The 18,444-nt window shown below is 42.1% G+C and overlaps 1 protein-coding gene across 11 annotated transcripts in view; it reads right to left on the bottom strand.

Moving 5' to 3' along the window:
* Positions 1-18,444, bottom strand: part of DGKD (diacylglycerol kinase delta) — a 122,494-nt gene that overhangs the window by 20,745 nt on the left and 83,305 nt on the right. For 8 of the 11 annotated variants that reach the window (XM_084846755.1, XM_084846754.1, XM_084846758.1 and 5 more), the window contains 8 exons: positions 14,191-14,349; positions 13,000-13,128; positions 7,647-7,743; positions 6,496-6,606; positions 5,919-6,015; positions 4,833-4,940; positions 2,230-2,343; positions 1,693-1,827 (listed from right to left, as the gene is read on the bottom strand). In XM_084846755.1, coding sequence (XP_084702881.1) covers positions 1,693-1,827; positions 2,230-2,343; positions 4,833-4,940; positions 5,919-6,015; positions 6,496-6,606; positions 7,647-7,743; positions 13,000-13,128; positions 14,191-14,349 — 950 coding nt within the window. The remainder of the gene's footprint in view (positions 1-1,692; positions 1,828-2,229; positions 2,344-4,832; positions 4,941-5,918; positions 6,016-6,495; positions 6,607-7,646; positions 7,744-12,999; positions 13,129-14,190; positions 14,350-18,444) is intronic. The other 3 variants (XM_084846759.1, XM_084846756.1, XM_084846763.1) reach the window with 1 other exon arrangement.

The following is an 18,444-nucleotide window of genomic DNA, read 5'->3' on the forward strand; positions in this document are numbered from 1 at the left end:
GGTTTGAAACTCAACATTCAAAAAACTAAGATCATGGCATCTGGCCCCATCACTTCCTGGCATATAGAAGGGGAAGAAATGGAAGCAGTGACAGATTTTACTTTCTTGGGCTCCAAGATCACCACACTACAGTCATGTAGCCATGAAATTAAAAGACGCTTGGTTCTTGGGAGGAAAGCTATGGCAAACCTAGATAGCATAGTAAGAAGCAGAGACATCACCTTGCCGACAAAGGTCCGTCTAATCAAAGCTATGGTTTTCCCAGTAGTAATGTATGGCTGTGAGAGCTGGACTATAAGGAAGGCTGAGCGCCAAAGAATCGATACTTTCGAACTGTGGTGCTGGAGAAGACTCTTACGAGTCCCCTGGACTGCAAGGAGGTCAAATCAGTCCATACTAAAGGAAATCAACCCTGAGTGCTCATTGGAAGGACAGATACTGAAGCTGAAGCTCAAATATTTTGGCCACCTAATGCGAAGAGAAAACTCTCTGGAAAAGACCCTGATGCTGGGAAAGACTGAAGGCAAAAGGAGAAGGGGACGGCAGAGAATGAGATGGCTAGATAGCATCACCGATGCAATGAATATGAACTTGAGCACACTCCGGGAGAGAGCACAGGACAGAAAGGCCTGGCGTACTATGGTCCATGGGGTCATGAAGAGTCGGACACGACTGAACGACTGAACAACAACAAGCCTTGAGACTGAGGGGAGATATGATAGCACTCTTCAAGTACTTGAAAGGATGTCACAGAGAAGAAGGCCAGGATCTCTTCTTGATCATCCCAGAATGCAGGACACGGAATAATGGGCTCAAGTTACAGGAAGCCAGATTCTGGCTGAACATCAGGAAAAGCTTCCTGACAGTTAGAGCAATACGACAATGGAACCAATTACCTGGGGAGGTGGTGGGCTCTCCCACACTGGAGGCATTCAAGACGAGGCTGGACAGCCATCTGTCAGGGATGCTCTGACTTGGATTCCTGCACTGAGTAGGACTATTCTATGATTCTATGTCATCAGTGAACATTTAGGAAAATGTATATCTTTACAGCAGGGGTGGGCAACTTGTGACCCTCCAGATGTTGTTGGACTGCAACTCCCATTAGCCCTAGCCAGCAGAGCCAATGGAGAGGGATGATGGGAGCTGCAGTTCAACAACACCTGGAAGGTCATAGGTTGCCCATCCCTGCTATATAGCCACATACTATTCATCCGGGAAGTGTGTGCTTATACATGTCTTTTTTCTGTCCTTGCAAAGACTATAGCATGATATTGCACCCCATGTTGGGGTGGCGGAGAAGGCATATCTCAAGAGTTCTCTTTTGTTGGAACAACAACAAAGAGTCTTAGAGCACCTGAAAGACTAACACATTTATCCTGACATAAGCTTCCATGGGCTAAAGCCTACTTCATTAGATGGATGAAGTATTATCCTTAGGTTACAGGTATATAGACACATGGGGGAGGGGGGATTATAAACAGTGAGGTCAGAGGTATATGAAACACAGAAAGTACAGACAGTGACAATCACATTATTAACAATGATATAACAGTGGCCAATCACAAAACAGTTGTTGCCAATAACAAACATCTTGGCATTGAGCATACATACATGTAGTGTGGTAAAAAGAACCTTTCTCCCTTGTGTGCGCGCGCACATGTTTATAGTGTGTAGGAGGGTTCCTCTTACCCTGTCTCTTGTTAGCGTCTGGGCCCTGTTTTTATGAACAATCCAAATGTATCCTGGGGGTTGGATCCAGGCCTCTCCATCAACTTGCACAGGAACTCCCTCATCTCCCAGGATTGCTATTTTCACTGTCCGACACTATGAGAAATTCATGTGTTAAATGCATCCTAAAGTATAAAACAAGATATATTTTGTACATGCCACCCCAAACATTTCCCTATATTCCACAGCAACTAATAGTTTTCACGGCATGCTTCCTCCTTTGAAAAGCAGAAACAGGATTGTTGCTACTACTCAGAGCGTGAATTCTCATATCCTACCCAGATTGGGGCAATAGTCAGAAACCGGTACATGTTGAATGCTATTATCACTGCCCTTATTTACCTTGAACCGTATATCAATTGCTGCACACACAGTTATAAGCTATAAGCTTTATGTAACAACCAATATCTCTTTGGTCCTCTCAAAGAAAACCACACTCTGTTTGAAATGTCCTGTGGACAGCAAGCAGGCTGGGAAGCATACAAAAGAGTGAAATACCTGGGCAATCCGGTGATGCTGTAGGTTAATCACACGTGAGACAGCCATTTGCATACTACCGAAAACAGCTACCACTTCCAGGATCTTGTCATCAAAAGAAGGAGCTGTAAATGTCTAGAGGAACAAAGAGGAAGAAACTAATCCATCATCTACTTCAGTTATAATGAATTCTCTTGCTAGCTACATAACAGACCGTCTCAGGTTTTGTTTGTTATAAAGAAAAGTGGGAGGTGAGAATTTCGAGTGGAGAAATGGATGGATGGGTTTGTTTTTAACTCTTTGCCTACCCACAGATCCTCCACTCCAAATCACACTCCCCCTCAAGCTGTGTTTCTGCTCAAAACACACATTTTGGAGAACATACACGCTTTCCAAACCCCACAGAAAGAGAAGCAGCGAGAGGGGGCATAATCTGAAGTGGAGAAGCTGTGGGCAGTGAAAGGGTTAAGCCCCTCCTGCTTCTCCATTTCAAAGCTCCTCTTCCCAAAGTTGCTTTCTTTAAAAAGAAAAAGCAAACAGTGTCAGGGCGATCTTATGTCAGTTTGAGCACTATGTACCTGCTCTAGTTTTCACTCATCACTTACATGCATAATCTAGATATAGTGGGTTGGATCTAGATTCAGTCATTGTTGTTGTTGTTGTTCAGTCATTAAGTCGTGTCCGACTCTTCGTGACCCCATGGACCATAGCACGCCAGGCCTTCCTGTCCTCTGCTCTCTCCCAGAGTGTGCTCAAGTCCATATTCATTGCATTGGTGATACTATCTAGCCATCTCATCCTCAGATTCAGTCATAGGCCACTGAAATCAGTGGGGCTTCGGTTAGTCATGACGAACTAAAATCCCATTGATTTCAGTGGCTCTATTCTAAGTATGACTACATCTGGATCCAACCCAGGGAGCCAGACTCCCATCTCTCCTTCCATTTCTCCCCCCTAATCACATTGGAGGATAGGATTCTATTAATTCAAGAGCCAATCACAGCACAGCACCAGGAATATCTAAGCCCCAGCAAAGAAACACAGACCTTCAGTGCGTGGCATGGGGCTGTGGGCACACAGGTGGAAGGGAGCACTTCATACAAACAACAAACAGCCAAGGCTAACAGCAAAATAGGAAGGGCAGATGAACAGCACTTGTATTCTCACAGAACACTTACAGGTAGTCTGTTGCAGGGCTCCAGTCACAAACACCAGCCAGGAACCTCAACTCCATGGATACAAATGGAGCTTAAGAACGTAAGAAAAGCCATGGTGGATCAGACCATAATACAATCTAGTCCAGCCTTTTGTTCCCACAGTAGACAACCAGATGCCTATGGTAGGCCTACAAGCAGGACATAAGCGCAGTAGCACCTTCCTGCACTTTGTTCTCCAGCAACTGGTATACAGAAGACTACTGCTTCAAGAAAAAGGCACACTACATAGGTATGCAAAGGGCGGCCTCACCAGAAACATGCTCATACATCAAACTATGACTTCTGAGCATCCTCCATTTGTCTCTCCCAAAGTGCACCCATAGCCAAAGAGTGACTCCCCACTCCAATATAGGAGAGTTGTGTACTAGCAACAGATTGTAATAGTTTCTCCCAGCTATATGGGTTATAGCGTAGGTGTGGTCACAACCCACTCAACAACCATGCAGAGGGGAGGCCTGGGGAACACAGCCACCATCACTGGTGTACACTGAGTACTCTGCTCATTGGTACTGCTGATCAAATACTCATAAGTCACTGTTCCTTGCAGGACACAAAAAGCAGAAAAAGCGAGTAACCAGAGACAGAATTCCAGTGCAGCTCTGTATACTGGATGGTCTCAGGGAGTATATTATCTCCTCCAACAACTGAAATGGCAAGTGTTATACAGGGGAAACTACCAATGGAGAGTGAGGTTAGGGAATGTGGAATGGAAGAGCGACTAGGTGACAGCATCATCTCTAAAATGCTCACTTCCAAAACCCAAATGAGCATCCAGTAACAAGAGTTTCAGGATTATCTTATGCCCATTTGAGCACAGTGTATCTGCTTCAGCTTTCACTTATCACCTGCATGGATAATCTAGGGACAGAGAGCCCAATCCTCACCTCTCTTTCCATCCCCCACAATCACACTGGAGGATAAGATTCCAACTAATTGGATTCCGATGGATGGAGAGGGCAGGCACTCTCTGTCTCACCTCTACCTGATGAGTTGGATCTAGGGAAAAGTATAGTCCCAGCCAGCCCAAAGTGAGTTGCAATGTCTACTCATTTAAAATACATTTATATTGATAATTTAATTCTTAATTCCTATCACAGTAATGGTAAATGTGGACACAAAATGCACTACATTTTTCAATGGTGATTGTTCACTGCATTTCTCTTGATCTCAAGGTAGTTCACTGCTCAAAACAATCTTAGTATTAGCAAAACAGAACTGTGATCACAGGTGGAGGAAGATCTATCATAGCATGTGCTCATAAGATTATGGGCAGATGGAGATTTGAGCTGAACAGCAACTTTGCATCTAGGTCTAACTGTGAGGGCTTTGTTTCAAGCTTTTTGGTAAAAACTAGGAGAAATGAAATAAGATTGCAATCTTCATTTGCAAAATTTAAGAAATACTTGCATCATCTTCCTTAGTGCCCCCCCAGAAGTTGGTGCCTCCTGCATAGCTGGGGATGTTGAGAACAGCAATTCCCTGAAGACTGGGCAAAGGGATTGGGCGCCCATCACACTGCAAGATATAAAGACAATTTTATATATTTAAGCAATCTACAGATTTAGGGCTCAATCCTATGCAAGTTTAGACAGAAAAAAGTCCTACAACACCCAGCATTACTGGGAGTTGTAGGACTTTTTGCTGTCTAAACATGTGTAGGATTCTGCCTTTAAAGGGTTAGAGATTATGGCCATTTAAAATGCTAGAGAGACAAGGCAGTTGACCAGTTTACCTAGTGGGTTAATTTTGCCATCTAACTGTATGAAAACTCTTCATTTCCAAACATGATACATACTAGATGTGAGGACAGCTATATAATGATAAAGCAAAGGGACACGTTGTGTGGATAGAAGGAAGGGGAAAAGGTCCCATCTGTAACTGGAGTTCTTCAAGAAATACCTCTACTTTTCCACATATGAGACTGCACTATATGCAATCAGACATCAGCACTTGCTTAAAAATAATCCCTAAATCTGCCCTAGTATTCCCCATCTTCTAACCAACCAATCTGTGCAATAATAAAAGGGATTCATTGCATCATCTTCCAAGTCTAATGTGTTTGTGACTAACAAATATTAAATCTATTACAAAAGGACAATCAAATTGACAGGGTATTACTGTGAGGGAAGGGGATAGCTTTGTGGGCAGTTGCTTAAAAAACACGAACACTTATATAAGTGCAAAAGGACTTTTAAGCAATAAAATTTAGCACAAGTTTTAAGCAACCAGACATAGAACAATTAGCCAGACGAAACATAATTGGCAATCCCATTTTTGTAACAGGACATGTCACTCAAATAGCAAAAAATTATTTACTTATAAAACTTATTTGTATACTGCCTTTCAGCCCACAAAAGGGCCCCTAAATGGCTTACAACATTAGAATTGTACAAGTTAGAGTAATGGCCTATGATAGCAAGCTAATAGTTTCAGCTTTGTACTTGAGAGAATTGGCCAACAGGCTGGGGAATACATTACCCCAGAATATATTACCTCTAGCAACACTTTCTGTTCTAAGTTTTTGTAAGTTCTGTGTAGCAACTCCTTTGTCCCAAGAACTCCGTACCACATCATGTTCTTTGTACGACTTCTGAGAAGGGAAAGCAAAGAACCAAGTCATAAAATCAACCATAATACACACTGTAATTTATACTCAGATCAAACCCCTCAGGCTTAATCCAGCCACTGAAATGCTTCTTCCAATTTCCTAGAGCAAGAAGTACTAAAGGAACAAAAAAGTTTGGCAAAATTACAAATTTACAAACTTACAAATACAATCCAGCATCACGAACGGTCACAACCAACCTATAAGCACATTTACCAGAGCAGTTGTAAAACAAAACCAAGTCCAGCATCTAGTTCTTACTTATTATTAAGAAGGTGAAGAACCAAATCACTCAGAATGTTGAGATTCCTTCTTGGTTATACACTACCATTGATCAAGGTGATGATACAGTCATAAGAGTTCTACACAAGTAGCTTTAGGTGATACTAAGAAGATTTACAGCTGCAGTTGACACAACAGACTACAGGTTTTTAAAAGATCTAAAATAGCTTCTGAGGTGATTACCTGCACTTTTCTGGGTGCTCATCACGCTTGTTGTTGAAGTCCAAAGAGATCTTTGCATCAAGTCCAATTCCAAAATAGTTATTCATCACACATTTCTCTACGTAACAATCACTGTAAAAGCAAAACAAACACTTCAATTTAATGTGATGGAGTATTTCAGCATTCCCACATGCCTCCATCAGTAAACACATTTGCAGCACCTTCTCAGCACACCCACTATATACACAGTAGCTGTTCCCCATGTGCTGTGAGTGAAGGCAGTTAAGAAATGAATAAGGAGCACCAGAATTATGCCTTCCATTTAAGTAAAGAAAGAGTCCAAGAACAAGGCAGAAGGAGGTTTCTTTAAAGGGTGAAAAAAGAACAAGTGAACAGATGTATGGATAAAGAACTGAAATATAAGGTAAACAACAGCAGCTCATAGAAAGCTAGATGGGGCACAGACCGCTGCTAAAAAAAAAGCTCAATAGTGTGTTTGGAGCTAATCTGATTACCCCAGCCCTGTAACAATCTCAACAGAATACCAAAAATAGTCAGCCACAGACCCATATCCAGGGTCCTATCAATGCTGCAATACTATAGTCACTGACTATTATGGCATCCATTTGGGAAGGAGAAGTATGCTCAAGAATTAAAGCATTTCAGCTATTGAAAGTTACACCTGACTGGGTTAAAAACCTAAAGAAAACTCACAAATTAGAATTACCCAAGGAGGAGGGTGGATGGTGGCGGCACTAGCGAGATCAGAAGGAGTGGCCAGCAGGGTTTTTTGCCACTCTTGTGGTGGCTCTCTCACCGTTTTAAACAACCCATGCTGAAGCAACACTTTGGACGTCATGACAAGCCAACCTGAGAACAAACCAACCTAAACAACCCTACTACAAGCCATGGGTTCTCAGGGTGGCTTGTTTGTGAAAAACAACCCATGCCAGAAAGCCATGCTGGGTTCACATGTCATGCTAAGCTACCCTGCAACCACCCATGGTGGCAACCCACCATAGCTTAGCATGATGTGCGAACCAGGTCAATATGTCTGACCTTGCCTATGGTGAAAGAGAAATATTCTCCTTGTTTTTAAAATGATTTCCCCCTCAATCATACAATGACTAATGGGCAAGACCTACTCTTTTCATTCTTATTTGAATACTCACAGATTTTCTGGCTCAGAGTTAAATGGGTCTGCATTGATCAACAGACGGCTGATGACAGAACCTCCAGGTAAAGAACCAGATGCTCCAGCACGGATATCTGTCAACAGAATACAAACATTATGGGAAATTGTATGGAGTTTATGAAATGTGGCAGGACAGAGTATATTTCCAATTGGCAAAACAGGATCTATTTTATCTCGAAAACCAACAGGATGCCCCTTCTGGAGCATGAAACATTATCTCACATTTTCACTGTTGTTGAACAATGAGGGAAAAACAGGACTTCAGATCTATGAAAAATTCCAGCTTTACACAGAAGCAGATTCAACCACCTAAAACGTTTTCCAGTTCCTTCTGTTTATGAGCCTGTGAAACATTATGGACAATTTCTGTGCATGTGGGAAAACAGGACTCTCTTTACAATCTGTTTGGTTTTAATTTCAGCCAAACTAGATATGATGTTAAATATGTCTTTGCATTTAATATGCATGTTCTTTTAAAAATGCAGATGACAGCTGCAGTGGAGGACAAGGATAATTACTGAGATCACAGCAGGTGAGGAGGGGGAACTTGAACCCATTCCTCTCTGCTGTGTTGCTGATGAAAAATGTTCCTTTGAAGCTGCAATTTGCATTGGGAGGAAATCCCTCATTGGTGCCAACGCAAATAGCAGCTTCAAAGGAGTGTTTTTTTGTCAGGACCATAGCAGGCCAGGAAATCATTAAACTCCCCCTCTACTGAAATCCCAATAATTATCAGCCCCCCTCCCCCAATGCATGATACCTGCATTTTAAAAACTTAAGTGCATATACACGTTTAACTTCATGTCTAGTTTGGTTAGAAACGTGGAGAAAGAGAAAGAAACTTGAAGAAAGATTTTGCTATGAAGTGGGACCCACTCAACTTCCCTACTCTTGTATATAAGGAGTGGAAGACCCTCAGAGCTGATTTGTATACAAGTACACGTGTCCCAAAAACCGAGATGCAAGCAGTAGCTCTTTTCTGCAAGTAGAAAAGGAGTACAACAGGGGTATCATTAGTGGCGGGCCCACCTGGGCACGGGCCCTGGATCTTTTTGAGCTGTCCTAATTGCCATTTTTTTTTACATTTTCCCATTGACTTGCATTGGAAAACATAAACGGCCATAACGTTGCTAGTTTGCATGATAAATAGATGAAATGTGGAGCCCTAGTAGCCACCATGGACCTGACTGAATATGCCAAATATCAGGCAGTTAGGTCCAGTGGCTTTTGTGCTCGTCACAGGTATAATTTGCTATTTTCAAGAAACTCCGTCAAAGCAAAGAGCTATACTTTTTTTGTGCTTCCACATACATGCATGGAATTTGGGGACCTGGCAGCCCCCATACAGCTGACTGAGCCTGCCAAATTTCAGGCAGTTAGGCTTAGGGGCTTTTGTGCTAGCCACAGGTAAAATTTGCTTTTTCCAAGAAAATCTGTCAAAGTAAAGAGCTATAATTTCTTTATGCTTCCACATAAATTCATGGAATTTGGGGACCTAGCAGGCCCTATGGAGCTGACTCAACCTACCAAATTTCAGACAGTTAAGTCCAGTGGCTTTTGCGCTACCCATGCATAAAGTTTCCTTTTCTCAAAGTCTAAAACAAAAAGTAAAAACTGCCAAGTCACCCAGGGGATTAGAGATCCTAATCAGAAGGTGTTTAAGGTGATCATTAGGAGGTCACTATCCCTAATCTCTGGTGTAGGTTTGTTTGCTTTTTTTGAGGTGCAAAAAACCTCTCTCCCCCTACTTTTCTGCTCTTACATGCCCACTGTTGGGAGCTTGCCTGCAATGAAATTTTGAAGAGTGAGAAGGAAGGGAAGGAAGAGCTCCATGTGAAATACTGGTATTTCACACAGCATCTGATTTTACTGCCCCACACTGGAACCTTTGGCTTCTGCAGGAGTTTACTAGCTTCAGTACAGCAAAGGATCCAATCAGCCTCCACAAACTTCTTTCTCCCCCTCCCCCTTAATTTCTCCTATATAGCTTTAGGACTCAAATTATTCCAAAAGGAGGGTTAGGACTATGTGGCATCATGATCAAGGAACTGCTAAGGCTTTTAAACAGGTTCTACAGTTTTAAAAAAGCTAGAAAAAGCCCTCCACCACCTCATCTCATAAAGTTAATTTAAGTACGTGCAATCCTTGCAAACCCTGCACAGCCCCCTAAATTCCTCTGAAGTACTACGTCTTTGAAAGGAGCCACTTGGCTTAGGGAATTCTCTCTACCCCCCAGCCTGCATTTCCAATCACCATTCTTCTTTTCTTCTTCCTTCCCCTATCCTGTTATTTCTTTCTTTCTCTTCTTCATTCCACCCAGAGCATATCTTGGGGAATTCTTAAAGAGAAGTCTCTTCAGCGGGCAAGAGAAGTTCTGAACGGTATTTGACTTTATAGTCAAACAGACAAGAGGTCTGGTTTTTCTCCTACTCCTCACTCAAGTCTTTGAGAAGAGTGGGTTGCAGAGAAACAAATCTCAAAACAACATGGTTGCAGAGAAACAAATCTGGGGCTGTTTTGTTTGTCAGTTGCCATTATCCAGCAATAGGAAGGGCTGTAGCTCTGTGGCAGAGCACGTGCTTGGCATGCAGAAGGTCCAGGGTTCAATCCCCGGCTTCACCAGGCAGGACTATGAAAGAATCCTGCCTGAAACTTTGGAGAGCTGCTGTTGCCAGTCAGTGTCAACAATTCTAGATGGACTAGGGTCTGACTCAGTATAAGGCAGCTTCCTATGTTCCTATGAACGGAAAGCTTTCATTTAAAAAAAAGGAGTTTGGGGTTTGTTTTTTAAGTGGAGGGGAGATTACTATTGCTAATTTATGCAATCCTATGTATGCCTACTGAGAAGTCCCAGTATGTTTAACGAGGCTTACCCTCAAGGAAGTGTGCATAGGATTCCAGCACAAGTTAATTTTACAGGGAGGTTTGCACCTTGATGTTCTACATGTTTACTCAGAAATAAGTCCTGAGTTGTGAGCTGCAAGCTTAATACAGTGCCTGCCCAATTCCGTCTAATGAATTGACTACCCTTTCAGCTCAGTCCTATGTATGTTTTGTTATTTGTGTGTTTGGGGGGTGGGTTTGCATGAACTCTAGCTTCAGTGGTGAGGGAAAGGCACTTAGTACATGCTAAGAGTTTCTCCATAACTTAGCCCTACTTTTGAAAACAGACTCATTGGCTGAATCCTGGAGAAGTCTTGGCACAAATGAAGTTATGGGGAGGAAGATAACAGTGAGAGCTTGTGCATAAGAAGGAGGAGGTAGAGAGCAGTTGCACAAAACAAGACATCTGTTTTTATGAAGAGTTGCCGGAGGATGGTAGGATGAGGAGAGATGGTTGCATGGAGGGGAATAGAATTGGTAGGGGGAGAATGTAAGTGTTCAGTGGTGAAAGAAAAACATTCTGCACATGCTCAGAGGCAGTGTCTATTTAAGAACCTAAGAAGGGCCGTGCTGCGTCAGACCAAGGTCCATCTAGTCCAGCATTCTGTTCACACACTGGCCAACCAGATGCCCATAGGAAAGCCATAAGCAGGACATGAGTGCAATAGCACCTTCCCACCCATGTTCCCCGGCTGCTGACACTGGTGAAATGTAAATAAATTCTAGAAATTCTAAATTAGAATGCATGTATATCCTTCAGAAACTTTGCAGGTTTCTTGCTGGAGGGACGCCTCTAATGACCTGTGCATTTTTATACAAATTTACCCAAAAACTATCAGGGAAGAGGTGAATGGAAGGGAAAGCAAATCACTTCCTCTCCCAAATCGGAGAACTCCCCATCCACATGAACTGCTGCACCTATCCTTCTGAAACTTTGCTGGTTTCTTACTTAGGGACAACTGTAGACTGTCTGTAATTTTCAGAACAATGGTCCACAAGGAACATAGGGAGATAAATATGTCCTCTTTTGGAGACCTCACAATGTCAAGGCCACCCTTGCACAAAAAACTTTGTGGCTAGCATTCTGAAATTTGGCAGACAGGATCTCCTCTGATGGGGCAATGAATCCTGAAATTGTTATCCAATGCTTCCAAGGAATTAAAATGTTATTGGCAGTTCCCTTTAAAAGAAAATCAAAATATAAACCCTGCACCTATTTTTCTGACATGTGGCAGGTGTAATCCCCTTCTAGGGGGCTACTATGCCTGAAATTATCATCCAGTTCTGACCAAGAGAAAAAAGTTTTAAAAAAATTCTAATTTCCCATGGTAGTCAACAGGAAGCATAAAGACTCATTTTTCCAAACACTGACTCAGGTTTGGTGCTGAGCTGAAGTGGTCCGACTACAAATTGGCCAGAGCAGAAGCGGGATTTTTTCCAAAATGCTGAATCGGGGCCTGAGTTGAAATGGGGTGGGGGGAGTCAGTGCACACTTCTTATGTATGAATGTAATCTATACAAACATGCAAGCACACTGCATGCACACACACCACACACACACACATATTAGACATGCGCTTAGACATATATATATATATTGTTGTTGTTGTTCAGTCGTTCAGTCGTGTCCGACTCTTCGTGACCCCATGGACCATAGCACGCCAGGCCTTCCTGTCCTGCGCTCTCTCCCAGAGCGTGCTCAAGTCCATATATATATATATACACACACACACACACGCAAATTTGTGTTATGGGCTTGTGCCCTGGATCTTTTAAGATCCTAGCAACGCCCCTGGAGTACAATATGAAATTTGGTTTCAAGGCTACACCACACACAGCTTAAGACTTCCAAGTTTTCAAACTCTTACCCCTTACATGAACTGATTAGCACCAGAAAGGCTAATTTTTGTCCAGAGTAAAAAGTTAAACCTATTGGTTTTGAATAAGAGCCAAGTTAAATGAACAATGAGGACTGTTATTTAAAACTAAGAGGCATGTGTCAATAACCTCTGGGTGGAAGCAACATGCACATACTACTGGTGAATTGAGATGGTTGACATGGCTTTAGTCTTGACTCCAAGTAACATTCTCAATTCCTGGAACTTTCCTATTTTCTATTTAATCTTTCATGGCAATATATTTTTTTAAAATTTCCAAATATATTTACATGCTAGCTAGGCGTGAGCAATATCTAAAGTATACCCCTCTGTTACACCCACTGTTCTTTCCTAAGAGAGAACATCTTAGATGGTCATAATTTTCTTTCAGAAACTCAGCATCTATGGTCTTCCTTATTGAAGTCCAATCAAGAGTTGTCTATGAAGGGATTCATTTTCTTTTTGGAAGGGCATTCATTTGTATTAAATTAGCAAAACCATGTTATGCCCTCACCACAGGAGGATATCATTCCTAGTTCAACCAGATAGGAAGCGTGGTGTTGAACTCACTGGGGTAGATGATCTTTGCATTCAGCATTGGCAGATTGTCCCTGTTTCCTGTCTGGGGAGGAAGAGAGGCAGAGCTTCCCACCGATAAATTTCCTTTACTTATTAATCTTTCACAAGGTGACTTGATCACTACAAAATACAAACAAACCACAGATACCACAGTATGTTACTAAACTATAATATAAAACCAAGGTGTGGGGAATACTGTTTGTTAGTTACAAATCATGCCATGTTAACATTTTTAGCCGAGTGCTCTTGATCAGGGCAGAATCTTTATGGGTTTCTGCACTGAAATCAAAGTGGTACCTTCTTTGGTTTGAATACAGAAGTCTGTATTGAAGCATTTCTATCTTAAAATCCATGGGGCACTTCCTAACAAATACTTGAAAGCATCTGAAGGTCCCCCTCTATCATGATTCCTTGGTGCTTCAGGAATAAACTTCTGGAGATTTTTCCTAACATTTTCCAGCCAACACTGAAAATGTTCCCCAAAACAAACTCCCACTCATGATGGAGCTGAAGTTAATATCAAAAGGTATTCTAAGTTATAGTCAGAATAATGAAGATACTGCGGAAATATTTATTAATTAATAAAAGTTAATTGTTATAAATATTTATAATAATAAAAATAATAAAACAATTACACAGCCGCCACCAAACTACGCTGCTGAAGTGGTACTGATCTATTTTATATTATTGTTTCTGATTTCTGCAATTCAGTGGCTTCCCTTGCTCTATTTAATAATTTGCCTAGTTTGATTGTGCCTGAAACAGCTTTATTTTATAATGGATTTTTATTCAAAAGAAAATGTGACATTTTTTAGGGGGAAACACAGTTGAGCTTATGTTGACTACTATAAAACTATGTACTGTAAATTCCAGAGTCTGACACCTATTTTCACCTAGCTCTAGTCCTACACCTAAGGTTGTAACCTCAACTACAAGCTGATTGAGGAATTCTAGGTTGAGATGATCTAGGGCAGAAGCAGCATAAAAACTGAGAGTGTTGAAGATATGTTATGTCATCCATTGTTCAAGATGACTATTCAAATGATAAGGGATGGTGTAACACTTGGAGATAATTCTCTGACCGAAGGCTAAGGAAATGTGAAAAATGCCAAGTAGGCTTTAGAAGGACATATACAAGGATACAACTATCTATAAATAGCCTGGGCTATATAAGGGTTTTACCTTTCCGATGGCTCCTCCCTTTTGGAAGTCCATAGTTGCCAGTGTGCGAAGACTGTAAAGAAATTTTATTCTCATTCCTTTCTTTTCCCTCTTCAGGGGCAGAGAGATCAAGGAGAAAGCTCTCCTGTTCTTGGGTTTGAGCGTTCTGTTCATCTACAGCTAAACAGTAAAACAATGATAAGGTCAGATATACTTGCTTGATTCTTACATCGCACAGCACTGAGGGAATTGAGTAATTGAAGGTCAGCAACACAGTTACATTTTCTTCATGGAAGTCCCATGGCTTTCCAAATTCTGTAAATGGAAGAAGGCACAGGCCACTGCTCACTTCACTTTTTGCAATGCCTGATTAGAAGACAGCAACACACCAAAAGAACTTTGGCTTGTTCAGAACATATACAGTCAGGGTCAGAAATATTGGAACAAGGATAGCTGTTTTGGCAGTTGGCCTCTGTACACCACCACATTGAAGTTGAAAGGAAACACACCCAGATGGGAGCAAAGTCAGGACTTTCAGCTGTAATTCAAGGGGGTTGACAAAAGTGGGGCACTACCCATTCAGGAAGGACAGCCAGTGGCATACGCACACCCCCATCGTTGGTGGCTCATAAGTAATGGAACGAATGGCTGACAAGCAGCTGCATGGCCAGGTGTGACCTGTTTCCTGGGTCCCCCATGACCAATCAAGGAGATAAAAGGCCTGGAGGTGGTTCTGAGTGTTACATTTGCATTTGGTAGCTGTTCACTGGAACTCCCAACATGAGGTCCAAAGAGGTGTCCATGCGAGTGAAGGAGGCCATAAGTAGGCTGAGGAAACAAAATAAACCCATTAGAGAGATAGCAAAAACAGTGGGAGTGGCCAATACAACAGTCTGGAACATCCTGAAAAAGCAGGAATTAACTGGCAAGCTCAGCAACAGCAAAAGGCCTGGAAGACCACAGAAAACAACTAAAGTAGATGACCGCAGAACATCTAGCCAGGTCAAGAACGCTCTTGTGGAGATAGGCATGTCACTGTCAACATCTACAGTCAAGAGACAGCTTTATGAATGTAAATACAGAGGCTTCACAGCAAGGTGCAAACCACTGGTAACGCTCAAGAACCGAAAGGCCAGATCAGCCTTTGCCAGCAAACACCTAAAAAAGCCTGCCCAGTTCTGGAATAAGACTTTTTGGACTGATGAAACCAAGATTAACTTGTATCAGAAGGATGGGAAGAGAAAAGTATGGAGAAGGAAAGGAACAGCTCATGATCCAAAACATACCACATCATCTGTCAAACGTGGTGGAGGCAGTGTTATGGCATGGGCATGTATAGCTGCCAATGGAACCGGGTCACTGGTGTTTATTGATGACCTGACTGCTAATGAAAGCAGCAGGATCAATTCTGAAGTGTATAGGGCTATACTTTCTGCTCAGATTCAGCTGAATGCTGCCAAACTGATAGGACTCCGCTTCATACTGCAGATGGATAATGACCCAAAACATACAGCAAAAGCTACCCAAGAGTTTCTGAAGGCAAAGAAGTGGGATGTTCTTCAGTGGCCAAGTCAGTCACCCAATAGAGCATGCTTTTCACTTACTGAAGACAAGACTGAAGGCAGAAAGACCCACAAACAAGCAGCAGCTGAAGGCAGCTGTAGTGAAGGCCTGGCAGAGCATCTCGAGGGAGGAAACACAGCATTTGGTCATGTGCATGGGTTCCAGAATTCAGGCAGTCATTGACTGCAAAGGATTTCCATCCAGGTATTAAAGGCGATCCTCAAGGTTGAAATGATGTTGGTTTGTTCCATTACTTATGAGCCACCAACGATGGGTGTGTGTGTATGCCACTGGCTGTCCTTCCTGAATGGTTAGTGCCCCTCTTTTGTCAGACTCCTTGAATTACAGCTGAAAGTCTTGACTTCGCTCCCATCTGGGTGTGTTTCCTTTCAACTTCAATGTGGTGGTGTACAGAGGCCAACTGCCAAAACAGTTATCCTTGTTCCAATATTTCTGGCCCTGACTGTACGTACCATGTTCCAGTCACAAACACCCTGATTATAATTTACTTGTGGACAGGGATAATAATACAGCAAGTCTGTGGGGTGCTGCTGATAGTCTGGGTAGACCATAAAAGGCTTGATGGACCTGTTGAGGATGGTTATAGATGCAGATTCTTCAGGAAAGATCCCCCAACAAATATTAAAGTCTTTCCTATTCACAAATCTTTTCTCAAAATGTCAAGTGGATGACCAATTTGGATATAGTGTTTACCACGTGCACACTTCCATAAGCACTATCCCCAAAGCACTCATATCCAGTCTTAAAAGAGGTCATTCATAACCCGGTTGTGACAAATATGTTTAATGGTCTGCTCAACTTCCATGCCCAATGTAACCTTGGCATGGTTTATAATGACAGAAGTCTACAAAGTACCAATGTAAAATAGTTCTTTAGACTAGTTCGGCTGACATGCACATTTCCCCTGTGCAATTTATGACCACAATTTGCATCCATGTTAAAAAAAAAAAAAAAAGATAAGGAACATTACCAGTAGAAAAGAGAGCATTACTAATCAAAATTCTTCTATCAATATGGAAAAATACAAACAAAAAAATACAACCCTCACTGCTGTGCTTCCCACAGATATATTTCTCATGAGAACTCAACCATTTACAAAAGACTTGCCTTTATTTACAAGAAGCGTTACCTGTAATTGGTAACCAAACAAAGACAGCTAAGGATTGGAGACCAAATAAAGGATAATAAAAGGGTTTATTTTGTTTAACAACCCTCCTCTCTGTGACAACAGAAAAAAGTCATTTGAACCTGGCCCAAGACAGGTAATCTAAGGAACAGTTCAAATTAGGTATAACTACAGGAGGAAGGAATTATATTTGGAAATTAACCATTAAAATGAGTAAGTCATCAGGTCCAAATGCCATATACTCAAGAACTCTTAAACAGCTCAAATGTGCAGTTGTCCTACGTTTGTAGAATTTGGTTACAGGAGAGGCATGTAATTCCCCATCATTGCAGGCCTTTAAACAGGCCCTAAAGACACATTTGAGATGACCAAAGGAACAATGTGGTGTAGTGGTCAGAGGAGGGGTCCCCAACGCAGTGCCTGTGAGGGGGTTCCCAATGTGGCACCTGCAGACATCTGCAAAATTTTCCCATTTTTTAAAATATACATACATGGATTTGTATATATCCATAGCAATTAATACATATGAAATGCATACAACTTTCTAGCACACAGGTTTCAACAAAAGCAGACCAAATATCCAAATAAGTATCCATTTGAAGGTGGTGTCTACATGCCACCGGTTCAAATACTGAAAGTGTTGTAAGGTCCTCAATTCATTTATTATAGGAGGTGAGCATTTATCCTTCCAATGTTATAATATCAGTCTTTTAGTATCCATTTACAATGACCATTTGTTAATTTCCATGAACCAGGTAAATAATTTAAAAGAATGTGTCCATCAGTGAATATTAAACACTGTTCCAGTACAAAATTTATCTGTGTAATAACCTCCTCTCAAAAAGAAGTAACTACTGGACATTGCCAAAACATATGTTTAAAAGAAGCATTAGTTGTATTGCACCGTCAGCAATTAGCTGACTTAGACAATCCCTTATTAAAGAGACGATGCAGTGTCCAATAGACACAAAACAAACATTTTTGCTGAATAAGATGCAGCCTAAGATCCATAGACGGAGCAGGTAGATGCCAAACAGCAATCCACTGATTAGGCATTTTGTGGTGCTGCCCACAACAGTTTCTCAAATTCCCAAAGGTGCTATGGGTCCAAACAGATTGGGGACCCCAGGTTCGAATGTTGGACTAGGACTTGGGAGATCTGGATTCTAGTTCCAACTCAGCCATGAAGCTCACTGGGTGACTTTGGGCCAGTCACTGTCAGGGTGGAAACTGAGCCCACAGAGCCCCAGAGCAGTTCTGATTCTGAGGAAGAACAGCAATCCGTGGGAGAGGAGCTCGCTCATCTCTCACAAGCACAGCAGCTGGCAGAGATTCCTCCTGCCAGCATTCCTGGGATAGATAGTGTCCCTGGCAGTGAGAGAGCGCTGGAGGGGGGGCTTGCTGGACGCTCGGCGCAGACGCAGGGAGAGACGACAGATGGAGGGTGCGGAAAGGAGGTGTTCCGCTCGTTTGGCGCTCAAACAACGGTCGCGTCCCAAGGACCCAAGGGAAAGAGGGAGGATCTCTCCATAGCCCATAAGTTCAGAGTCTTCCCGTGGTTCCCC

This window comes from Heloderma suspectum, chromosome 3, assembly GCF_057233095.1.
Source record: "Heloderma suspectum isolate Gila_16-S chromosome 3, 16-S_ref, whole genome shotgun sequence".
In the NCBI taxonomy this organism is placed as follows: Eukaryota; Metazoa; Chordata; class Lepidosauria; order Squamata; family Helodermatidae; genus Heloderma; species Heloderma suspectum.